This window comes from Streptopelia decaocto (genome assembly GCF_964273445.1).
Source record: "Streptopelia decaocto genome assembly, chromosome: 3".
Classification (NCBI taxonomy): Eukaryota; Metazoa; Chordata; class Aves; order Columbiformes; family Columbidae; genus Streptopelia; species Streptopelia decaocto.
The window spans coordinates 60,991,007-61,017,475 of record NC_138656.1 but is presented as its reverse complement, the minus strand read 5'-3'; the positions used below and the strand labels follow the sequence as shown (position 1 = coordinate 61,017,475).

General features: G+C 37.9%; 1 protein-coding gene across 10 annotated transcripts; it reads right to left on the bottom strand.

Annotated features, from left to right (window-relative positions):
• Positions 1-354: 354 nt before the first annotated feature.
• Positions 355-26,469, bottom strand: BCLAF1 (BCL2 associated transcription factor 1). 10 transcript variants are annotated; one of them, XM_082048511.1, is made up of 14 exons: positions 26,070-26,451; positions 19,275-19,342; positions 18,090-18,177; positions 17,119-17,242; positions 15,357-16,262; positions 13,221-13,892; positions 12,936-13,105; positions 10,084-10,189; positions 9,061-9,145; positions 8,180-8,355; positions 6,844-7,024; positions 3,197-3,343; positions 856-1,065; positions 355-717 (listed from the first exon to the last, which is right to left on the bottom strand). In XM_082048511.1, exons 4-14 carry the CDS (start codon positions 17,220-17,222, stop codon positions 712-714), a joined length of 2,763 nt encoding a protein of 920 aa, XP_081904637.1. In that variant the 5' UTR covers positions 17,223-17,242; positions 18,090-18,177; positions 19,275-19,342; positions 26,070-26,451; the 3' UTR covers positions 355-711. The 10 variants fall into 10 exon arrangements, 8 of the variants coding, with proteins under 8 accessions (XP_081904637.1, XP_081904643.1, XP_081904640.1 ...); XM_082048517.1 differs by having other exon boundaries at positions 13,221-13,367; positions 26,070-26,443; XM_082048514.1 differs by lacking the exon at positions 26,070-26,451 and adding an exon at positions 25,603-25,872.

Genomic DNA, 26,469 nt, shown 5'->3' with positions numbered 1-26,469 from the left:
ACTTGGAAATACGTTTATAAAATTCACATTCCAGAAGGGAAATAATACACTTGAAACTCACTTCAATATTTATATACAGATGTATTTCTTAGGCTACTAAAGAAGAGTGACAATTTAACTCTCAAAGATTAAATTCTTGCTGCACTCTCTAGCAGGGTGGAATAAGCATCCAGGTTTATCACTGACACACTATGTAAATGTGATTCTCGTGCACTAACATATAATCAGCATTTAGCACAACTGTTTGTACTTACACTGTGACTGAATAACTACCCTTAAATACACTTCTTATAAAATGGTAACACAGAAGTAGTAATCAGTTTATAAAAAAATGCTGCTCCAAGATTTCAGGTGTGCAGAGCTGTAAGTTTACTTCAGAATAAAACACAGACATAGGGGAGAATCAAAACTTTTAGAGTTGTACTTGACCATATATTTGGACAAAGCAGAATTACAATGCATATAACAAACAGTAAAATTTCTTAAAAGTTGTTACAAATATTTTACTTTCTACCTGTACGATCATTAACATAGTTTACTATATCAAGATTTTTTTCTAAAGGCTTAAAACAAAAACGATCCCTCTAAACTACTTTCCAACAGTAAAATTTAAGTAAAATGCTTACATTCATTTGACAACAAAAAAACATATTAAAAATGTTGTGTGGGTGGTGCAAGAGCTGCTCTTTCAGCTACAACTTTCTTCCAGGGTTATTCCTGGGGAAAGAAAGAAAACAGTTTTGTTGTAAACTGTTAATAACCAAACTCCAAAACCTTTTAAAGTGATCCCCCCACACAATTACTTGAGATACTGCAAAATACACTGTCTAATCTGCAATTCACTAAACTGTTTACCTTTTCCTCTTTGCGTCTGTCCTTTTCTTCGTTATTTTCAATCGTTTCTTCTTCATCTTCCACAATCCCATCCCCTTGATACTTGTCATGTGTCCACTTCGGACTGCTACCTGACTTCTTGAAGTTAAAACGCCCTCTGCCACGCTGGAAAGTACCGCGGCCTCTTCCTCTTTTGGCCCAATAATCCACACCATCGTCTCTGTCATCATGCTACAATAATACCAGACAAAGAACAAGCTTAGAACATCCCTGAAATGTACCTCTTCAATGTTAGTACTCTGTGTTGTATTTATACTATACATAGAAACAAACAAAAAACAAACTTAACAGAACTTTTACCCATTCAGAGCATAATCTATAGAATATATGGTGAGGCATACAATTCATGATCCTATAACTAAAACCACAACAATAAATTGTTTTAAGAGCCCTTATTAGCTGTGGGTCTGCTCAATTGATATGAGTAACTAATCAGTTACTGTCACTCATCTTCAGTCAGAAGAAAGAATCACTCACTGGTTTTGATGAAAAATATAAGTCTGTGATTTTAAAGGAAGAAGCTCTAGCAATGTGGTGGTTTTTTAATTTTTACTTTAATGCAGAGATAAGAGTTCTTTATACTTAAGGAAAGATAATTGATGGCAGTTTTCATAAACTCTGCTTCACCTGAGCAATGGGGCAAATGAAGTTTAAACTGTTTAAATCTGACATTAACAAACAACAACTGAGTTTCCCTGCTTAGTAAGTTAAGAGTTTGCTATCTTGCTACCAAATATAGCCTTATACAGTCTGATAAGTCTTCTAACAGTTCACTGCATGAATACTGTAATTATTTAATACAAAAAAAGTTTCTATTTATAAGGTATACCTGCTTCAACACCCGCTTTTTTTACTTGTGATTTGGAAAGAAATCTGAACTATTAAACACATACACCTATATAGAGCAGTTTATTAACATTTAAGTATTATAAGTTAAAGGGTGCTTTTTTTAAATTTAAAAACATTTTTTGAGATGAGGAAGAAGTTTAGTAGCTATAATTGTTTGTTCTAGCTATCACAGAATTTCTTAATTAATAGATTATCACATCTCTATGTTTACAGATCGGAAAAGTTCATATATGTGTGGGGAAAACTTCTATAAATATCTCAACTGGGACTGCAATATCTCTTACACTACCTGCTAACATATTTGTGACAAACTACATAGCTACAGGAGAAGGTCTAGTCTTCACTACTTAACATTTTTCAATTGTGAAACAATATCCTTAATCTGCATTATTAAGGCAATCAAATGGAACAGAGGCTACGTATTTAGTACACTACACAACATCCACACTCCTCCTTTTGTAAACGCAGGTGTTAATGCATCAGTTCTGGGCCCCTCAGTTCAAGAAGGATGGGGAACTGCTGGAGTGACTCCAGCACAGGGCAACAAAAATCATTAAGGGAGTGAAGCATCTCCCTTATGAGGAAAGGCTGGGGGAGCTGGGTCTCTCTAGCTTGGAGAAGAGGAGGCTGAGGGGTGGCCTTATTAATGTTTACAAATAAATAAAAGGTGAATGTCACGAGAATGGAGGCAGGCTCTTCTCAGTGACAACCAATGGTAGGACAAAAGGTAATCGGTTCAAATTGGAACACATGAGGTTGCACTTAAATTTGAGAATAAACTTCTTTTCAGTGAGGGTAACAGAACACTGGAACAGGCTGCCCAGGGTGCTTGTGGAGTCTCCTACTCTGGAGACATTGGAAGCGTGCCTGGACACATTCTTGTATAGTCTCATGTAAGTGTTCCTGCACCAGCAGGGGGACTGGACTAGATGATCTCTTGAGGTCCCTTCTAATCTGTAACACTCTGTTATTTTGTGAAAACTAAGGTGATTTTCTTATGACTGTCACACTACTCAACTAAGAACAGAAGGACTGCTAATATCAGAGTCAGCCTACGTACATCCACAAATACTGTCAGCTTTTCCTGGTCTTCCACTTTTGCAGACTTCTAGACAAATCTAAGACAAAGCTTTAATGCCACACAGACATAAATCCAGGAAAACACAGTACAAGCCTTTTTGGTTTAAAATCTGTTTTCTAATAATTTTAGCCTGAGTCCGCCTTCTTTCACACTCACTGATGAAAATCTTGGAGATTAATTCCATCAGGCCCCAGTTATTGCCAGGCTGCTCCGGAAAGATACAAGCAAAGCAGAACCAGGCACTACAACCACGCTGAAATTCCCATGGCTGCATAACTCAAGTCCCTGCCTATACATGCATGCTACTTCCACACTTGTAGAAAGCTTGAAAAAACAAAAGCATGCATAAGACATTGAGTTCTCCACACCCACCAAGAAGTATTTCTTGCTTTTTGGGGTATATTCAGGATCCCATTCCTCTTCCTTCGGCCTCTTCTGAAAAGTAGTATTTGAGTTGCTGGGACCAGTATTTGTTCCAGCAAAGACTCCTCTGGCTCTTCCTCTGCCCCTAATTCGAAACTGATTAACCAAAATGTCATTTAATTCATTTACATAAAGCCACAAAGAAGAGTTCAAGTTCTCTACTACTGAAAATGCTCTTTCTGTGCTTAATTACAGCATTTGGAAGTGTAAAACCATTTTCAAATTTACATATTACTTTAAGTAATATATTCAAGCATTCACTTTGAAATAATGATTCTATTAAACTTAATGAAACATATTTGAGTTCTTGGCATAAATTCACCCACAACCACCAAAAAAATGTCCTTTGACTGCTGCTACCCTGGTGTGTTGCAACAACAGGTCAGAAGAAGCTTCTGAAGCTGTTCACAGACAAAACCAAAAAAACTGAACTGATACAGGGAGAAAACTGTCAGCAGGAAAGGTCATTTATGGAGTCAGTCATACCAGTTAGAAGAAAATTATCCTAGAATACATACAAACAATGCCATTTTCAAGTAAGTATATCTACTTTGTGTGACTCAAACATTTTCAACTGAGATTTAGAAATGTACTTTAGGCCAAATTAAATTTCAGGTGAGCAAATTCTTTACTCAGAAAAATCAACCATATGTACTGTACAAAGTAGCAATACTTGAAGTGAAAAGTAATGTCTTAAATATTCTTGATAATGAATTAACAGGATTTTAAAATGTTAGGCCATAAATTCTCACAGCAATAAAGAAAATATTTAACTTGGAATATAGTAAGTATAATACATACAGTTCCCTCAGCATACATAATTTTAGCTTGTAGAAAACATTAAACAAGAGTTTATATCCTACATTCAAGGGGAGAAGAAAGGTTAGGTTGGGAAGTCAGACTGCTAAAACATGCAGTTACTGCAGAACACGATTTCCATAAACAGCCTACTTAAAGACACAGCAACTGTACAAAAGTATGGCCAGAAATTAATTTGTTAAAAGTATGTTTCATAAACCTAGACCAGAGCAAGATATAATTAACTAACTGGAAAGAGGAGTATTATGTACACTGGCTTCCACAAAGCGTCAATATTTCTAATGTAGAATTTATGCTGGACAGTTTTAAACCCACTCTGAAATCAAACAGACCGAAAAACAATCCATGAAAGGCTCATAAGACCTACCCTACTGTAGGCAAAGGAGGGAAGAAAAAAATTGCTTGGAGAATCACATGGAAAGTGTCAGAATATCAACTGAAAAAACCTGTACAAGACAGGAAATACTACATGCTTTACTTCCACTAGCTTTAAAACTTCTACAAAGTTAGGGCACAACAAGCAGTATCACAGAGTGGGAAGGGAAAGGATGTAGAGACAAAATCATGAGAGGATTGAAAAACCCAAAAATCAACAAAACAAGCAAACCAACCACACACACACACACACAAACAAAAAAAAAAAAAAAAAAAAAAAGAGAGAAAAGAAAAAAAAATAGAAAAAAGTACCCACCACACAACACAAGATCAGCATTTCCATTAGGTCCTATTATTAGATTCCCTTTAAGAAAAATATCTAGAGCTTTCCTCACCATTGTATTAGCACTCCTCTACCCATCAGCTCATCTTTCAGTAAAGAAATACAGAAGCATGTTATCTTTACAGGCTTACTTACTGCAAAGACCATCACAAAAAGGACAGAGTACATTTTCTATAGAAAAAGAAAACACCTTTTACACAGAACTGTTACACACAGAATTCTTTAGGAGCTGGATATTAACGACAGTGTCATTAAAAGATCCTTCTTAACCTTATTTCTGTGTTCTTACTTCAAAACTATTCATGATGTTTATGTACAAGAAGCCTAGAATTAAGCATAGTCTATCAGCATTAGTGAAAAATCATTGCCAATCTAACATGAAATAGACAGCTTAGCTTTCACTAAAGCCCCTGTATTCGGCAAGTTATGCTCTCTCAGTGTCTCAAGTCTTCCTGCTCCTGGAACAATTCACAACCAAAACATTTACTTCAAAATTAAAGCAGTATTTACTGGAACACAACCACTATTAGCCTGAATTACAAGGACATTCCTACACTAGCCAGCATGTACGTTTCAATACTCTCCAAGCTGTATCCCTAAAGAGAAGATCTGAGTCAACAGTGGCCTATTTAGATACTTCAGTTCAGATACACTTTGTTCAATAAGTCTGTGTGTGACCACCTATATCATTAGGAAACATTAACCAGTTAATATTGCACAGGTAGAACTGGCAGTCACCAGTAGTTAAATTAGTAAAAGTCTAGTAAATTTCCAACTCACATCTACTACACATCCAATTTGATGTTAAGTAGCATCTCTTTCACAACATGTACAATCTGGTTTTATAAAGCAGTAAGGCTTCCACCAATTACAAGTTTACTTCAACCAGTTCTCTTGGGGATGGGGGATATTTTTGTTTACTCAGCGCCAGTAGCTTATACAGCTAGAAACTGTGCTCATATTATCATGTTTGATGCCTATACCATCCAAGCGTTTATACATTCAAGTCACATAGCTGTTCCTTAATATAATTATATAAGAAAAAGGAAGAAGGAAATAATGCATTTTTACTGTTACAAATTTTGAACTTTGAATTTTCTTCTAAGTAGCTACAGTGTTTTTGATGGAAGATTCAAGCCTTAACTCAAGTGTTGTACACCCCACATGCATTTCAGACACCCTTGTGTGTAGTTCTTTTACCCTACTACAAACAATTCAGTGTACATTTATACCAAACAATGCATTTGAGCATTATTTAGTCTTAATTACAGGCTACATGAAGAAATTACTGTGAAAGTATGAAATTACTCCTACCCAATTTGTAAGTCTGATGCTTTTCCCCCATCCAAACATTGAACTTTCTACATTTGGGCATTTTGTTTTGGGGTTTTGTTGTTGTTTCAGTTGGTTAGTTTTGTTCAGTTTGGTTTTGGTGTTGTTTTTTGTTTGTTTGTTTTTTAAGTGTTCCTTATCTTTTCAAGGCCTCCTTTATTGATTTCTAGTCTTTACTAATGCTTCTACATTTCCCAATTAAATTAAAGAAAGACTAAAAAACACGTATACTATCTCAGTACAGCCATTTCAAGCTTGAGGTATATTTTTAATTATGTGTCTCTATTTAACAAGTTGCAGGCATCACACACAAAGGAAGGCAAGACTAAACTGAAAATGACACGGAAAAACAGGGTGCAGGGAGCTAACTAACAGATCACAAGATTCAATTTTTACAGAAAGGTAAATTTTCAGGTCCTGTCAGGAAACAACAAAATTACAAAAGAACAAGGAATAAGCAAGAAATCATTCTTCCCATCCTTACACCAGGGTCTCTACTGTGTATACTAACACATATTTATACAGCAATTAACCAGTATTGGTTGGTGTCAGGAAACAAAAAACAAAAAAACAACAACTTTTCAGGTTGGGTACATTACATAAAAGAACTCAAGAACCACTGCTATGAAAGAAGTCTAGCCTAACGTTAATCGCTGCAACACTTACATATGTTATGCTATTAGTCAAGTGTTTGTAATTTTGGGGGAAGAGTAGGAGAGCAACTTACAAAGGTGCCTCTTGGCCTGTTGACTCCTGCAAAACCAGAGTATTCTTTCTGTTCATGGTGAGTTTTGAACTCTTCATCTCTTTCTTTCTTGCTATCCTTTTCTTCTCGAGAACTCGATGAGGAAGAAGATGGAGAGGAAGATGGGGAGGACCGGGTACGGTCTTGATCTCTTTTTTGTTTACTGAAAAATAAAAATATACACTCTGTGCTATTTTAAAAGTGATAGATAGTCCATAACATGCTATAGTATAAGGTGTCTATATTTTATGTAAAACCATCCCCCTTCTGGTTATAAAGTCACATATTTGTTATATATTTCAGCTGTTACATTTGAAATATAGTTCCGCTTTCCAGCCGCCTCTTACACATTTAAATGCACATTTTAAAAGTATGTTATTGCTAGCGACTTGGAAAGCAGCAGTCTGCAAACTGCAAATACAGTTTTTCTAGGTTTTGATGCCCTGAAGAGATTCTGTTACTTTTAAGCTCTGCCCTTCTTCTGAGGCAGAAAAACAGAAATTGAACAGAAGAAAATCCTCAAGGCAAAGTTTTACAGTAACTTTACATAGTTCAGTTTGCACACTACTGAGAAGATTTAGTGTGGGCTTTCCTACATAGATGGCTGTATGGAATTAGGCAGGGGAAGATAACATGGATACCAAAGTCAGAAAGTGAATGGGAAACAGGAAGCATAAGTAAAAAATTCATTGTATATCCAAGTACAAAGCAGGGGGAAAAAAATCCTACAGCAAGACTTTTAGTAACCCCCACAGTGGTACTAATTTGACCCAATTTACAAGATTTTTAATATTCTATTCAAAGGAAGGTCATACCTGAAGTAACTCTTACCACTGCTACACAGTATCCACTGAGATATGCTAACATTTTTTTCTTAAAAACAGCCCACTAGCTTTAGACAAAACCAAAAATTCCCCTTCTCACCCATGTTAAAACCTAAGTATCAGTAAGATTCTCATACTCTGGGTGTTACGAGTTGAAAAAGTGCGGAATCAAGCATAACGAACCAAAGTTCTTACACAAACTGTTTATAGAAATGTATTGCATTGAAGTCCAACCTCCTGATGTAGCCTGGATAATAGGACAGATTAATTTGTCATTTTTTTTTTCAGTGTTAGCTTGCTATTCCAAAGTTTTTGTCCTCATCCACCATAAGCCGTGTAAAAGACAGATAATACATATTTGCTGTAAAACAAATAATTTTAATTGTTTAAATTTAAATGTTCCATTATACATTGAAAATTGAAAGCAATTAAGCTTACAATTACAAAAGGCTAATTAGAAGCTAAAAACCTATATAGGGACTTCAAATATTTACCTGTCATCTTTGTAAGATTTGTAATCCTTGTAATCTTTTGGAGTTTTCTCCCGTTTTCTTGACCCACTGGATTCCCTGGAACCCTTTGAGTCTCCTCGCTCTTTACTTCGCTCTTTTCTACGTCGGTCAATGTCATGCCGAAGATCAGTAGAATCACACTTTAATTTTTTATCTCCCTGTAAACAAATATATATTTTGGAACAAAATTTTGAAATAAAACCTCCAGAAGATAATCTGAATGAAAAGACAAACTGTGCATCAGTTTTCAAAAAAGTGAGATGTATTTATCTATTTTTCAACAAACTCTTCAACACACAAATGGACTTGAAGTGAACGCCCTTTATCTGCAATGGCTGGATCTAAGAAAACCGCAAAGCAATTTCATCTTCAAAGAAGCGTTCCCATCAAGCCAACAGGATATCTATTTTTTGATGCAGACAGACCATAACACATGGTTTCGGAGTATGTTTAAGTATTCATTTCTTCTGGTGAATTGTCTTTAACAGAGTATAAGCACCTTTACAATTCAACCATACCACTAACTGACCACCTCAGTACTTTTTTTTTCTCCTTCTATTCTTTATCCTTGGGTAGCTTAGAGCCACAAAATTGGTCAAGAGATGTCCAAGAACAAAGGCGAGGTGAGAGAACACTTGACCTTACATGCCACTTTATCAATATAGCAAAATCATGCTATAGAAACTGGTTTCCTGGTAACATGTTTTATTCAATAGAAAAAAAATATTTTAAATGAAGTACTCCAGATACAATACATACTCGTTATCTTTGTATTTTTATACACAAAGTTAAAGTTCAGATTTAAAGGGAAACACAATAAATTAAGTTCAGAAATACAGCCAGGATGTTTACTTAGAACCTACTTTTTGACTTTCTTCTTTAAAGACTCTCTCTTCACCTGCTAAACGGGTGTGCTTCCTCAGAGTACTTGGAGAGATGTCAATCCTCCTAGATGTAAAATAAAAGTGGTATCTTGCCACACATGTACGTGACTGTTAACGGCCTTAGACATTTCAACAGAAAACTGAGAAACAAGGCACTTTTACAGCAGAACAAACTTTTTTATGTTAAGCCCCAACATGAGAATACAGAAGCAGACCAAAAATTAAAAACCTTGGTTGTGTTCTGTGTCAAGTATGCTAAAAATGCAAATACAGAAAATAGGCAGTTTGCATTTTCACATTTTAAGTGCAGCTTTGAAGATATAAAAAATGTTTAATGAGTTATTTCAAAAGATCAGTATATGTAGCCAGTTGAAAATCCATCCCCCCAAGAAGTCATCAACTCCACAACAGTTTGCTGTAAAGCCAATAATATTTAACAGTTGAGAAAACTTATAAAGTTGGATACTGAAAACAGAGATAATATATCCTCACATGCAACACAAATGCAGCACAGAGCATCATAAAACTATAGCATATGATCAGAAAACTACACCTGCATGCCTACCTTCTTATCTTTCAGGCTCTAAGGTTTAAACAAAAAAAATGCTGTAAGTTAACACACACAAAAACTAAAGTAATATGAGATGGAACATTTCACATTGAAGAATAAAGATGCATGTATGGGGCTTCTTTTCATCTTCAAGACATATGCCTCTCAATCTTTGAGCACTGCATGTGAGGACAGTAAATATATCCCAAATGAGATCCAGAGGTAGAGAAGACATCTGCTATAAAGCCATAGATTAAGTCAGACTTAGTTCAGATACCCAAGTTCTCTTTGACAACAGACAGTGTTGGTGGGGTTTTCTTGTATTTTCTGTTTTCACAAGAAACTGACAAGTAATTCAGTACAGACTGAAAAAATATTTGGGGTTCTCAGAAGAAATATTAGCAAGCATTTATTTGAAACACAAAGTATCTACCTATGCAGTTAACATGTACCTATGTATTTCTGGGCTCTTTTGCCGAGTGCAGTGTTCTTCAGTAGCTTTTTGATATGCAGTGAATCTCTCATTTAGGGTCATTCCAGCTGACTTGAAGTATTGCTCTGTTGGTTACAACAGAAAAACACTGATTCATTAGTTTAATTCAACTGACAGGTATTTTACTCTCGACAGAAAGGCAAATAGCAGGCAAAACCATAATATTTTCAATAAATCTATCAGGACAAGCAAATATGGTGTTTTCCCTATATTTACACATTCTGAAACCCAACAAATTAACAGTGCACAGCATCACTGCAAGTCTACTTATAAATATGCCATGACTGTATTATATCTAATTCAAGCATCATTTACTGATTGGACTTGCTCATTTTCAATGACATTTTCATCTAATGCATTAGAAAGAAGCCATTTCTCAACAGTTATTTTATACTTTGCCCACAAGAGAAAATGAAGTTACTTTGAGTCATGAATACTTGCAATAAGTAAATTTTACTATTCATCACATTTTTAACTTAAAAGTTAATTCAGTGAAAACACTTAAGTAATGTATGCTTCAATAACTACATGACTGACCTAACAAGTAATTTCTTAAAAGAATACAATTTCTTGATTTGAAGTTGTGATGATAAACGATCCAAGACAATTAACACACCTATATATAAATAAACTCATTTAAGCATCTGGCATCTTGGCAAACTTGACAATTTCTCTGACAAATTTTCTCTTTCCTTCAGAGACAGTTAAACTAGCAACAGCAAAATTCAGTTTTTAAACCAGCTCAACAAATGTGTTTAAATGTAATATAGAAATACATAAAGTCATGAGCTATGAAATGTTACATATGAAGCAAGCTATCTGCTTAACAGGTCAACATACATCTGTATCAACTTACCGCCCGGCATCCAGTATTTGTCTCATAACCAACCATTAAAACTTGAAACGGCCACTACAAGGGTAGTGCCTCAATCACAATTCCATCAAACACAGGAATTTGATCTAGAAACTCTGTTTTTATGCCATTTTTGCCAGGAAGACAGAAGGTTCAACTGTGCCTGTTTGGCATCTGTATCTTTCAACAGCTATTTTACTTTTGTAACATGGATTTTGCCATTTCAAAACACATTCCAGGACCTAGTTATAATGAAAAAGAAAACATCACTGGGCATTTTCAGCTCTGCATTAATAAAGAGCTGTTCAGACTGGTCGCATCACACCAATAATGAACATAACTTCAATTTGTCAAAAGAGTTACTAAATTCTGATCACAGACAACAGTCAATTTGAATCTTAAAGAGAGGTTCTGCTTTCAAAAACAACCATAACTGTACATATTCTAGTAACTTGACCAGACAGGCTGTTAAGCTGTTACATTTACCAGGTGTTTCTTTAACATACAAAAGTTTACAGAAAAACAGAGAGTTTCAGGAATATTATTTCACCTACAGCCTACATATGCACCATACAAGCAAAAACTTACACAAGCTCTCATTGGATTGAGCCTTAAATCTCTTTACATATCAATAAAACAGATACTTTCACAACAAAAATCATTATACACTGAACAGGTATCCTACTAAGAATTTTTTTTAATCTAATACATTATCATAATCTATTATTGTTGACTATTACTTTCCTCATAAGTAATTCAAAACACAAGAAGTCATTTGGCCTTAGTAATACGAATTTTGCTAAAAAATGGGACTTTTAAGGGAATCTTTGCACATACTTCTAGCACTCAAATCCTTGCAATTTTAGAAGCTAAAACATCTTAAAAAACAACGCTTACAGACAGATACACTAACACTGGTCACCTAATTAACATCTCCACATTCCCACTTTGTATGATGATACTGCAAAATTATTTTCACAAGCAAATTCTTTCACATTATCTCAGTACATAAGAACGAGACAACAACCCAGTGAAATAAAATAAATGCTATGGGAAGAAAAAACAAAACAAAAAAACCACACATTTAAAGAACTCTCCAGATATCCTCACTGAATTTTAAGGAATTATCTATTTTTCCATGAGAAAACTTTGACAGGATATGTGACCTAAATAAAATAAATCTACTTTAATAGTATGGGTTTGTTTTTTGGTGTGGTTTTTTTTTTTTTGGCAGGGGGTAAGGGAGGCAGGTTTTTTGGGGGCTTGGAGGTGTTTATATTAAGCCACAGCTACTACATTTAAATCAGAAAATAATTAAGTCTATAATTAATTTAATAGAGACTTATTTATCTACTGCCAAGTTCTTGTAAGTGAAATTCCTGGCTCCAGCACTACAATACTGCCAAAGGGGAATAAGATGAAATATCACAGCATATTTTACTATAATTTTAAGCACAATTTTTTTTAAATCTTCTTATTTTGACACACACACACAAAAATTTCTTCTAATAAGAACCTGGAAATGAGTTCTGGGATGCTCCAAAACAAATGTCATTGTATTTACAAAGCAAAAGACACCTGTCAACCCATACTGCACCACTTAATATATAATTGTATGTTAGTGTCATTAAAATAAAACTAAATAAGATTGACTGAAGTAGTATGTTTTAAACTGCACTACAAAAATTCAAACTTGATATGCTACTTAGACTCAAAATTTTATCCAGAAACACAGTATAACTGCTATTATGCTTGACATTGCTTGGGGGTTTCTGACACTAGCTTCTGTGGCTATTATTTTTCTAATTCTTTTTCTGTGTTGTGTACCTCAAAAGGAAGAAAGCATGACTAAATAAATCAACGTTAAAATAGGGTTGAAATCTTCATGTACTAGAGATAGCAAACAGGCTCAAAAAAATTGTCAGATGTGTATTCGGTACAATAAACTGAATACATACCTTTGACATGATGAACCAAGGACACAATGTGCTGAATAAAAGACTCTGACGTGCTTTTGCTGGCCTGTGGCAACTTTATGTGGTCAAAGATGGATCGGAACTCTTGCTCCTTCTTGACGGAATGGACAAGTGTGCTAGCAAGCAGCCTGTCTTTAGTCAAGGAAGCAGGTCTAAAAATGCATCAATAACAAAAAAAAAAGACACACAAAAAGAAACCACTAGTTTAAATAAAGATGAATGACACCGCAGGCAGGTGGAAAACCACTGTAAAGTGGAATAATTTACCTATTGGAATCATCAAGAGGTACTGGTGCCATTTTGAGTTTAACTTCAGGACGATGGGAGTCACTGGCTATCATTTTGATCCTAAGTGGGCTCTCCTCTCTGAAGGTGGATTTTTCTCTCGCATCCAGATTCTTGTGTAGAGGGGGACTGTAATCAAAGAGTTCTTTGAGCTTTTCAGACTTTACCTGCTCAGGTGACTGACTTTCTTTCTTCATCATTTGTTTCTCAGAACTCTTGTCTTCTTCCTTGTGCTTATCTTTTGTTGTACTAGGCCTTTCCACTACATAGCCAGTCTCTTTAAGCTTATAACTTTTCTCATCTCTAAATCCATCGCTCTCTCTATTGCCCTTGACTGATATTTTAGATTTGTATTTGGCTCCTTCCTCCTCAGCATTCCGGTGAGATGCAGTAGGAAAATTTTTACCCTGATCTGCCAGGACAGACTTTCTGAACTGTCTGTAATCCTCTGTCTCCTCTGTGTCCTCCCCTTCAGAGTCATTAAACTTTTCTTTCCCAGTCTCTTTATCAACAAAAAAATCTAAAGTTTCCTGTTCCTCCCATTCCCTTTCTCCCTCTGTCCTCCCTTTTTCTGATCCTCTCTCCTTCTGGGCCTCCTTCTCCCTGGTATTACCCCTATCAAGCAGGTATACTCTAGACTCTTCATCTGTGTACCTGTGGATAGCAAAGAAGAGACTGGTAACTCTGGATTGCATTCATTCCAGTTCACCTGCATCCCTCTTTTCTGTCAATCCCATATCAAGAAGAAAACACAGTCCTCTGAGCAATTAAACTTCAGCATGCAATGCTTCACACACCATTCATACAAAGCCTACTGTTTGTAAGGTATCACTGGAGGCAACTGAAGAATATAATGTCTTTCTGTAGAACAGCTAGAAATTCTCTGCTTGAGTGTATAAAAAAAGCTAGTGGGTCTTTTATTTGTTCTTTCTTAACCGGTACCCAGTTTTACATTCTCTTACACCAGTCATTTTTTTCCATCATATTCACATGAAATTTGATAATCCAGACTGTAATTCATTGTCGTACTACTTTTAGTTAAAAAGTTAAAGGAGTACCATAAAAAAAAGCAAATGGTTTTCATGATCTTGCACATTTCTAAGACAATCCTAAAATCTGACACAGGCTTAATAAATTCGCTATATTGTTTACAAGCAAAGAACCTTTAGAAAGCAGCTCTCCTAAACACAGAAACACACCAACTAATTATTTCAACCACTGCCTTATCTATGTGCTTATTTTTATACAGCTCCTGATACATTCACCAACTCCAATACATCTAATCCAGAGGAAGTTGTATTTTTGATCTTCTAAGCAGTATTTTTTTCACAATGAATCACTGACTGGACAAATTAAAAGTCTACAATCAAACCTACATAGCACAGTGAAGCTTTGCTCAAGAATTCATTTTGTAAGAAATTCACTGAAGTACAAGTCACATTAGAAAGAAACAGCTCTATGTTATTAAGATCTTTACGACTTCTAAAAAATACTACTACATCAAACATTTTAAGAGCAAATTTAAGAATTTTAAGTTAATTGGAAAACACGTATTCAACTTCAAATATGTTGTCCTTTGCATCAACAGAATTATGGTCCAATAATACTAAGACCTACCCTCTTTCACGAGTAATGCAAGTCAAGGCATCAAAGGTGTCATATTGCACCACACAATTAGCAACGGATGCTGTTTGTGTTAACAAAGAAATCATTGCACAACATCTGCATTTTTAGACTTCCAGAAGATTTGCACTTCAAACTACAAAAAGCATTAAGATCTTAAACTACTAGAACAGAATTCACTATCAATGAAGTCTGATGCACTACTCCAATTAAGAGTTGTCTTAACAGTAAATGGCATACAACAAAGTATACTGTAAAGGAAAAGCACAAAACATTTTTTCCTCAAGGATACATGACCCTATCTCCACTATCCAACAGCAAAGGCCTTGATATATCTTAGGAGGAAAAGGCATGTTTCAAACTCAATTCCAACGAGACTAAAATTAGTAATATTTACTCCATAGTATTCCATATGGCACTTCCCAAGGCACAGTGATGATCTTGTCAAAACTCAGAATTTTAAAGGCAGCATTAGGCTTATAATTTAATTCTTACCTTTTCATAAACTTTCCACCTTTTGCAGCTTCCTGTTCACCACCCTCAGGATAAAATGACCGCACTCGAGCCTCCTCACGGGGAGCACTCTGTGATGGGATTGTCTTTGCAGGGCTTCTCCTTGAAGGGACGTGATGCAATGGGCTATTCTGAGAAGGGCTATAACGGCTAGAACCATTTCCAAGAGAACCAGAGCCAGACCTCTCAGGACTATGCTGAATGGAATGGGAATGTTGAGGTGTGTCTTTTGCTGAGTGGGCTGTGCCAAGCAAAGGGGCATCAGAGCAAGATGAACTCTGACTAGGTGGGGAGGCAATAGAGGGACTATGGGGTGACCTTGGACTGTTATCATATGCTGAAAGGCCAGGCCAAATGTCACCAGAAGCTGCTGCTGACTTGTTAAAATCATCAAGAGGCTCTGATGGGTCATGTTCAAATGTATCTTTCTGTTCATCTTGTGATTTATTTTTCAAAGGGCTATCTTGCAAAGGAGCCCCTTCAGTTTTCTTTGCCTGCTTTTCCAGAGACGCACGTCTTTTGGAAGAGACAGGTGATTTGCTGTATGGGGATGAAGAACGAGATGAAGAGGACCTTGGGGACCTGGAAGATCTGTAAGATCGACGAGATCTGCTCCGGGACCTCTGGGAAGACACAGACCTTCGTTTTGGACTTCTGGAACGTGAACGGCCACGCCTAGGACTTCGGGAGTGTCTTCGGTTCCAGACAGGCCTATAACCTCCACGATGGTATCTACCACCTCCTCCTTGATAATACCCTCTACCTCTTCCTCTGTAACCATAGGGACGTCTCATTCCTCTATTATTTCTGTAATCTCTGCGATAATCTCTAGAATAAACACGATCCCTGCTGCGAGATCGTGAATATGTTCTTGACCGAGACCTAGAACTAAAATTAAAAAGCAAACATTAATATTTGACAATTAAAAACAAAATGCCTTGACACTAAATGCTTGATTTCACAAATGCGGTCAGAACAGTAAAGGAAGCTGACTAACAGTCTTAAAGTAACTTCTAAAGTCTCTATTATTTCTGTCTCAAAGGTTTATTATAAACATGTCTATACTCCTAAGGACAGTGAAACTTAGACTTCAGCATCACATGATTAAGACATTACCAGCCTCAGCGGCCTACCCTGCCATTTTATTAAGGATTATCATCATTCTGGAGCATAGCACGCAGTTCCTCTGCAACCACAGTTCACAGCCTGGCACATGAAGTTACATGACCCCCGTTTTAACATGCCAGCCTGTGGACGGCAGCTGAAAAGGCAGTAAACATTCAATTCAGCCACTTCTTTCAAGGGAGATGGTAATGTCCACTAGTAAGAAAAATGAGGAAAAGGCCAGAGGCAACTGAGAAGACAAGACACAGCAAAGCTTATCTGCTGAAGCCTTAAGTTACTCCAGATCTGAAAAGCTGCATGAGAAATACAGAACAAATCACAGGGAAAGAGACTAGACAAAGAAAACATCACGTGAAGGGAGAGGGAAGAATCAAGCCACAAATCACTAAGAACCATTAACATTCTAAAATTATCTTGAGATAAAGGAAAACAAAAAAACAGCCAAGTATTAAACAATCAAAGTAACATAAATTACACCCAAAGCAGAATTTACATACTGCCTAAAATGAAATAAGATCCCAGGCCCACCTTCACCAGACGATCATGCAAGTGAAAAATGATTTCCAGACAAAAACTAATATACTAAACCCAGTTTTCATGCAGTAAGACATCAATTTACCTGTATCTCTTTTTTCTAGAATGGGATCTGGATCTTGACCTAGAGCTGGAATGAGATCTGGACTTCGATCTTGAAGAATGTGATCTAGAGTTAGATCGACCCATTTTTCCCAGTAGATATACTCCTTCCCAAAAGGAAAAGCAGCAAGGAGAGAGAAAAAAAAAAGTTAAGTGACTATTTAGAGTCTATGTAAATTACAAATGAACAAAATTTTTCTATGTTAAAGTGAGAATACTAGAAAGAAGTATAGCATTTCCTAAACAAAATAACTTGGAAGATTAGTATATTAAAAGCCCAACCACGTTTTAAAGAATTTAATGTAGCTACAGTACACGCAGTTTATCTGAAACTATAACAGGTTCTCCACATTTAATTTCAAACTGGTCCTGTAGGAGGAGAGCTGAAGCAACAAAAAAAAAAAGTCTGCAAATTAAGGCAAGAAATAATGTGAGTCTGGACAATTACACATTTCAATATATTTTAAACAAAGTTCTTGGTATTCGTGTGGTTTATAGTTCCCTTGCATTTTCAATGCACCAATCCTTCTGTGGAAGGACTTTATAGTCCCCTACAATGTATTTTTTGCATAAGCAAAGAAAAAGCCCTGAGGAGTTTTATCCAGCAGTTGTTGGTTTCAGCCAGGGGTATTATTTCTCTTAACCACATGTACTAAATCACTCTGACCAAATTTTGCACTGGTCAATATGCCCACTCTGCATCTTTTTAGGTTAGCTTTGCTTTTTAAACTACATGTAAAATGCACAGCCAACTTAAAGGCTTTAACAACTTGTTAAATAATATGGCTTACAACATAATTCAACATTTTTCAGCTCAAATTAAGCTACAGAACTACAATTTATTCTAAAGCAGTGAGTCCTGAAAGAAAATAAACTCATAATAACTATTTCTTCTTATGTACAGTCATAATAAATATTTAGAATTAATGAGTACTAACCATAAAAAATACACACCTTTTTCTTTTCAGATCATTGGCTAAAAATCCCCAGTTTAATTAATAAAAACTTTGACCCATTACCATGTTCTTTTGAAAATGCTCAGCTTTAAAAAAAAAAAAAAAAAAAAAGGGTCACATTAGACAACCTGAATATAAACTGTGAACAAGTAACTACATGTTTTCAGGCCTTTGTATGCTCAATCTCTATAATCACCATTGTTTAATAATAATTAAAACAAAAATGGAAAACACAAACATTTAGCTTTTGTACTGCAAAAAAGTGTAAAAGCCTAAAATTATTGTATTGAAAATACAAACTCAACACAACAAGCACTCTCTGTCACAAGGTACTTTATATAATTTTTCTTGTTACCTGGGTGATATTTCAATTATGTAAGGACAAATAAACAGCACTGGAGCTTAAAGTTGATAAAATTTCAGAGATTCTAGATACATCAAAGCAAACCAAAAAGAAAAAGCAGACCAAACTTTCCCCTCTCAACTGGTCCCTCATGCCCCATGTAACTTTCCCCACCACAGTAGCACAACAGTTCACACGGCCCCAAAGAGATTGTAACCTCATCTAAAACTAACCCAGCAAATAAATGATCTTAACGTAAACTAGCTTTCCATTTAAATAAGAACAAAAATTATATACCTTGGAGAAGAATATGTTGAATGCTGTTTTTTTTATTGGCTCCTTCCATTAAAAAGCAAATTTACTCAGAAGATGGTTTCTAATTCATTATGTTCAATTAAACTCACAGAAAATGGCTTATTTCTTAGGCCCATGTACTCACAGGAAACATAAATTTAGAGTTTTTAAACTGTTGTAAGACATGAGGCATACCAATTTTCCAAGAGTGATATAAAAAAGACCTCTGTTTTTTTCTATTACAAGTAATTTTCAGACCAAACTTTAGGTGCACAGTAAGTTTATATTACAACCCAATTTCAGTTTTACAGGAACTCTGTTTTATTTTCCCTGTATTCAAAAACATTTATACATTTGCATTCTATGTGCAACAAGTATGTATATACTGTACAACAGTTGACCTTCACCAGAGATGCAAATTTCAAAAAGATTTATATATTTTAGTTTCTTATTGCACACATAAAATTTAGGAAAACAAAATCAATTCTCATTTTAAATGGTTGGATTCAATCAGAACATTTAAAATTAGAATTAAGTTAATCTTACCTCAAACGGTTAGTTGGTTCCAACAAAGCAATTATTTCAAAACTCTCTGCTTTCAGCAATACTGATCCCTATAGAATAGAAAAAGAGACTGTCAAAGGTATCAACTCTCACTAAAGGGGGGCAGGTAATACCTTTGCTTAAATGGGTTCAAAAATTTACATGAAAAGACAACACATAAGGAACGCCAAATTTTCTGTAGGAGTCAGTGAAGCTGCATGTTAGGACTGGAGCAGCTCAAGAGCCAGCCACTGCCAAGGGGCAAACCCTGCTCCCCTTCCATACATAATCATTCCTCCTTCAGCCTTGCTTACAGGGCTGTACAACGCACTATCCTCGCCTTCACAACAGCCCTGACACCCTTCGGGTCCTTCAGTGAGCAGGCTCTCGATACCCAGGAATCACATCCATATGGCCACATTATCAAACAATTGCCAGAGATGGATTATGGAGTAAAGAACGGCACAGAGTCAGGAGGAGGAAGCAAAAAGGACAGTGGCAGTCTCAGAGCAGTCTGAACTTTAATATACAGCTTTGCACTTAACTGGTGCTACCTTCATTGAAAAAAAAATTAGGCATGAGGGCTTAAGACAACAGGTTTCTCTGCAATATTTATACAAGCATTACTCTCTCATATCTTCTTGTTTAAATTGCATACATACATGAGTTTAACTAAATAACCAACATCTCCTTCAAAAATAAGCTCTTTCACAGATATATAGGAACAAAGCATAATCATTATAATGAAATGAGTCTCAAAAGTACAAAATTGTCACTGGCTTCAGCTTTTAATTACCTCAAAGCCTTAAAACTGCTTATACATCTGTAGTCTGGCTCAACATTAAGCAAACTTTCCAATTTCACCCAAGCAACTCAGAATTTTGTCCTAATTCAATACAGACAGAAAGGATCTCCCAGAAATTCTGCATCTCAACAATTTATTCATTAAAGCCAAAGCTGTAAGACACCCACTGCTCCTAAATGACACTTTCACACTTGTTCACAGACGTTTTCAATGTTTTCTTCATCTAAAAGAAATACTGCTTTCAAAAGTCCACTTACCATTCACTACTAGCGATCAAGAGGTTTCCAATTTCTATAAAATATATGCTTAATAAGATTAAGTTTTTCCTTCTCAGCAGCAGCAAGCATGAGCTTCTGAAGGAACAGGGTAGTGTATTGGACCACTTCAGATCTTGTCTAGACAACAGGTGAGATGGTATTGACTAGCAAAGGTTAATTAAGGTATTCAGAAGTCTAGCACAGAAAAAGTGATACAAACTTCAGCTAAATGGCTGAAGTTCAGTTCAAGATTTTAAATCAATATTTAAATCAACTCTACTTCTGACTTTTAAAAACAATCTCTTGGTGACAGCTGAAATCCAAAATCCTAAGTTAGCCAAGTCTTTAGATCTTTGGGATCTAGAACAAGATAACTGCTTCACCTTTAAAACCTCTATGCAGAAGACAGGATCTTAAATCACTATAGCTCAAACTCTGACAGTCAGTTCTGCACAGTTTCAGGAATCTTTTCTAGCAACTGGCAAAGGTGAGAAGTAACCACACTTCTTTATTTTTTTAAACAGCCGTTGGATATACCATGTCCAATTCTGGCAGCTAAAATATATATTTGATACCCTTCTATTTTTTTTTTTTAAGAAGAGCATGGATATCACATTTTAAAATAAAAAGAGTTTGGAATATGAAACCTTAAATATTGAAAAAAGACTCCTCAATTATTTTCAGCTTTTGTTTCTATTTAATTGTAATAAGTAAAAGCTTGACACAAAACCCCCTTTTCCAAACAATGCTCATACTTAGGAACAGAACTGAAAAAACTACATAGCTGTTTTTTGAATAAAGGTTAGTCTGTGTAAATATTCCCAAAATATGCAAGAATCTAAAATTTTACTAACCTCTGTTAAAGCTAATTTAGAGAGGAATAGTGGTAGATAAAGAGATGAGTAGGAAAACTGCTCCTCTGTAACAGTAAGCATCTACATGCTTCACACTTCTGCAGAAAACATACACGTTCCTCTGAAAGTATCACAACTACAAAATATTGTTTCATGGTATCAAATAAAATCACCCACAGCCTCTTCCTGTAGAGTGCTCCTTGTCAGTCTGTAGTGGCTACACTGTGTCAAGTAAGGGCACAGTAGTAAAAGGCAATGAAAAAGAGGTGCTAAGAATCGTATGCTGCTATACAACAACATAAATCACTAAATCAAGAGACTAGTTGCCTCTCTCACTTCAGTGCATGAAGTTTATCTCTGGACTAGTTTCAGAAGAGACCCAGAGTCTGCCAAAGGTGCATATTAAGGATGTGGTACAAGACGTCATCACTAACACCAAGCATTTTTAAGAGAGGACCGTGACTGCTATGAACGTGGCCTATGCCTGAAACACCTTGGCTGTAATCCACACACTTTTTGCAACTCAAGCTTCTTTTGTCCTTGCTTTCTGCCCTAAACATAGGAAAAGAGATGCTTGGCTATCAACCATTTCACTGTGCTAGAAAATCTGGATATTACAAATGAAGCTGCTATAGCTTCACTGTGCTTTAAACCAGAATAAGCTGGCAACACTAGTTTAAAGAAACAGCCCATCTCTCATTTCCTTACATTCCTCATGAATCCTTCCTTACCGCAGCACAAGTATTTCTGCAGTCATATAGTGAATTAGATCACCAAATATATGGACCACCTGGATTAGCTTCAATACAAATTACTTTTTTCCGATGTCATTCATAACACAGCCCCACAAACATTTGGGCCAACACAGACGAGTTGCAATTGCAGCCAGACAGGACTGCTTCTTTTGGCAGCACTGCAATTTTAAAGCTTCCCTGAAACCAGCTTGGCAAAGCTAGCAGCAGCAGCAAATTTGGAAGTTAAGCTTTTTAACTGTACTTGCAAGCAGCTAGTGGAAAGGGGAAAAAAAAAAAAAAAAAAAAAAAAAAAAAAAAAAAAAAAAAAAAACACCAACAAACCACCACCCAACACCAAAACCCCACACAAACAAAATGAAACACAAAAACCCCCCCACACAAAAAGAACAAAAAAACCCACCCCAGACAACTTTAACACAGAAACCTGGGCACTTAAAAAAAATGATAGTCCACTACCTGTCAGATACTAGAGTCACATTCATGACCAAAGAGAATCAATGAAAGTTTCTTAACGACATAACAGCAGGATCTCGGGTGTCTTAAATCAGTCTCAGCCAGCAAGTGTGACCATCAAGCAAAAAGAAGATACACATCACAATCAGGTCTATCCCACAGCAAGCAACAAAATAACAAGGATATAAATGTTGCTGTGTTTAAAAGAAAAATGGACAAAGAAAACTGCTTCCGGTTCCTTTTACATATTACTTTTAAGAATCTTTACTCCATCACTGAAGTTTAAGTTTTCTCAGAGTACACAGACTGAATATGCAATATATCTGTAGAGCCATTTTTAAAGTTTTTGAAGACATTTTAAGACAGGTATCCCCACTTAGACTAGCAAAACACCGCTTCCTCTTAGCTTCATTATTTTAGCTATCCTTCAGTTACAGTTATTTAGTAGTTTACACTTCTCTTGCTTAAGCATTACTTGAAAGATGTCAGGAAGATTTAAGTCAAAATCTTGTTAAAGTAGTTCACAAGCTGTTGCCAAAATGCATTTTCATTCAGAGATTCAGGCTTCAAAATAAATTAGGATTATACAACCAGGACAAAACAAAAGGGGATAGGACAGTCTTCAACAAATCCCACAGAATTTGTAGTATTCTCTCATAATACCTACGCTGAATTAAAGAAATTCAGTCTTACTGAGACAGTAGTGTAATGGGTCTATTCAGTTCTTGTACATCTGCCATGCTTTCTTATCCATTCTTTACATCCCCCCACTTTTTTTTTTTTAGTGGCCACAAGCTTAACAGCAGCACATCACAAATAAGAACAGAATGCATTTCATTTGTGACTGTAATCTCCTATCACTCAGATCATCAATGACTAGAATCCTACAAATACTAAAATACCATAGCAAATTTACCCAAACTAACTTGGAATGTATAAATTAGAGCTTGGAAGCATATTTTCCCCAACATACATTCTTGCTATATAATGGTATCTTGATACCATATATACACAGTTACAAAGACAAAACAGACACATATAAGAACTACAGCATGAAAAGTCAACTGGAAGAGTAAAACATACATTCATTCATTTCTTTATAGAAAACAATATAAAATATTTGCAAATTAAGTAAAAAAAGAGCACCAAACAAAAAAAAATCAGCTCTGCAAAACTATCATATGATTGGCAGCTGTTCTTTTATGTAATACTATTGGCAAACAAAAGCATGTTTCTCCTCTAACTGGAAAAAAAAAAAAAAAAAAAAAAACACACACCAGAAAGGAAAGTGACTCTCTCTAAGAATTTTGTCAATACACAAAAAGGAATAGCCATTTCTTTTATGTTTTGGTTAGTGTTTTAAACACTGTGTTTTCATACACAAATGGTGGTTTGCACAATCTCTTTGCAATAAGCTATAAGCATACTGCTGCAGAAAAGGCTATTTTCCCTCCCTCATTCATTCCAAGATTGATATTCATATAGGTGCTTGGTGAGCTGGACCAGTGACCTAATCCAGAATAAAACTACTCTGGATGAAAAGACAAAGTTGACTTAGCCACACCACCCCCCCACATCCCATTTACCACAAGGCTGTATGGAGGCCAGTGCCAGCAAAATGAACAAGACCGCAACGCACTTTTTCAGAATATCTGGGAGAAACTGTTGCACAAATAAACTGAATACAGCTGTAACCCAAAGGCTTACTTTGATAGTTTCACCTGTCTCCACTACTTGTAAACAAACTCCAAACATTTTCTTGTATTCTTCAGACCCTTATAACACCATATCTCCCTGACAACAAGCCCAAATCAAATCCGTCCTAACACCTGCATCCTAGCTCCAAACATGAGCTCCCTGCTGACCCTTTCTAAATTCCTACGATCACTCGAAGCTTTCTCAGTCCCCAACGGCAACACACCTTTCCCTGTGGTACATTCTCCCCGCATCTCACCCTTCCCCAAGGCCTCAGCCACGGCCTCCACCCAAGCAACTGTTCCTTAGAGCCAGGCTCACTAAAGCCTTGTTCAAGCCATGAAACCAGTGCTCTGAGGAGAGGCAGTCAGGCCCCAAGTAACAATATATGTAACACATTAAGCATCTTCCTGCCATTCAGCACAGCCTGTCACTCCACATCAAAAGGGACGAGTAGGAGGAAGCAATTCCTACTACCCCTGCCACAAGAAGCTGCATGCTTGGAGTGCACCTCAGAGCCAGAGCCTTTACCCCTTATTTTCCCTGCTTTTATCTAAAGCAACGCGATTATCAGAAAGGAGAAAGAGGAGGAAGGAGGAGAAAGACAACAGCTGAAAGGAGGAGAAAGACAACAGCCAGACAGCATTTTCCTGGAATCCCACACTGTTTAGCCAATCCTTCCCACACTGACAACAACTATTCAAAGGGATGATTTTATATATTTATAATAAAGCAGTGCTACTCATAGTGTCAAAACCTCCTTTGTTTTGCATGCCCTCGGGTCTTTCTGTAGTAGAATTTAACTGCCATCGTTAAGGTAAAACTTTGATCTCAGAGATAAACAGGCGACAAGTTGTACTGACTTGGTAAAGGATTACCGTGACACACAAACAACAATCTAATTTTCATACGAAAATTATAGGCAAAGAGTAAGGGCTTTACAAAGCAAATGAGGAATAAAGGACAAGATCCCACAAAGGTTGTACACCAAGGTATGATCAGCACCAGGAATATAATAACCTCTTTTCAGCAAGGGGCATAAAATCCACTCCAGCCCCTCGCCGGCTCTTGTAGGCATTTCTATACAGGGCAGTCAAGGCGCAGGAAGACAAGCAGGAGCAGAGTGTTTAAGTCACAAGCGCCTGAACCGCAGTCATGCCCGAAGGGAAGTTCCTCTAACGAGCGCAAAGGCTGATCCAATACCGGGAAGCATTCTTTCACCTCAGCACCGTTTCCCTCCCCGGAGTCACACCCGCAAGGATAACGGGCAGATTTCACACTCCCGTCAGCGGCGCCGCTCGGCGATCCCCTGAGGCCTGGCCCCCACAGGGCGGGCGGAGAGGTTGCAAACCCAGGTCGGCCGGGGTGCAGGCCCAACGGGCAGCAGGCCGCCCGTTCCACGCCCCCCGCGCCCCCTCCCCTCCCCGCCCCACGGCGCAGCGGGCTCCCAGGAGCGGCGAACCAGCACAAGGCAGCTCCACGGCCGCCTCCCGCCGCCCCTTCCTTCTCTACCTTCGCTCTCCGGGGCGCCGTCCAGGCCCAGGGAGGAGCGACGCCGGCTCGGCCCGACTCCCGCAGAAAGCGGCGGCGGCTGCCCGCGTCAGGGCGGTGACGACGGGCAGCGGGACCGGAGCTGCCCGGCCCCTCCCGGGGGATCGGTGGAGCCCGTCGCTGTGGGGCTAACGCGGGGAGGGGGCGCGAAGGATAATGGCTGCGCAGCGCCCAGGTCACGCGGCGGGGGAGGGCGGGACGGCGCGGCGCGCGGGCACCGCGCGGCCGCGGGGGGAGGGGAGGGGAGGCGAGGCAGGCGGTACGGGGGGCGCGAGCGCCGTGGGAAGCGGGGGGGATGGGGAGGGCTGCTCCCCCTCAGCCTCCTCCCGCCATCTTCCCCCCGCCCCGGGGCCGGCTCGGCCGCGGCTACGCACACCACCGTCCCTCAAAACATTCCCCCGGCCCCTTCACCTCCGCCTCTTCCTCACCTGGCGGGCGGAACTCCCGGCAACCCCGCTCCCTTATCGCGGCTAGGCGGCCATTTCCCGACTGGCCGGGAGAGGAGAGGTGAGGCCCAACTGGAAAAAGAAAAAAAACTACCATAGAGAGCGGGGGGCGGCTGCCGCCGTGGATGCGTCACTTCCGCCGTGGGCGGGGGAACACCGGCTCCGCTCACCGCCCGAGCGCCATCTTGGTTTTGGGTAGCGGTCCGCAAGGAAGATGGCGGTTGGTGACCGACCGCAGGCCGCCCCCGGGCCTGGGGGAGTGGCGTGGCCTGGCCACACGTCCCCTAACCCTGCCCCACGGCAGCGGCTTCGTAGCCGGGCGGCTGCAGCTCTTATCTCCGCTCGCACCGCCGCGACTAAAAGCTGTCGCCTTTTCGTTCCC

What these genes read in the sequence shown, in the direction of transcription:
- BCLAF1 (XM_082048511.1), bottom strand. Translation starts at nt 17,222, where the DNA reads ATGGGTCGATCTAACTCTAGATCACATTCTTCAAGATCGAAGTCCAGA. An exon ending in TTAAAGAAGAAAGTCAAAAA is followed by an intron (nt 8,356 to 9,060) that starts GTAGGTTCTAAG and finishes ATTTGTTTACAG; the next exon opens with GGAGATAAAAAATTAAAGTG. An exon ending in AAATCTTACAAAGATGACAG is followed by an intron (nt 7,025 to 8,179) that starts GTAAATATTTGA and finishes TTTATTTTTCAG; the next exon opens with TAAACAAAAAAGAGATCAAG.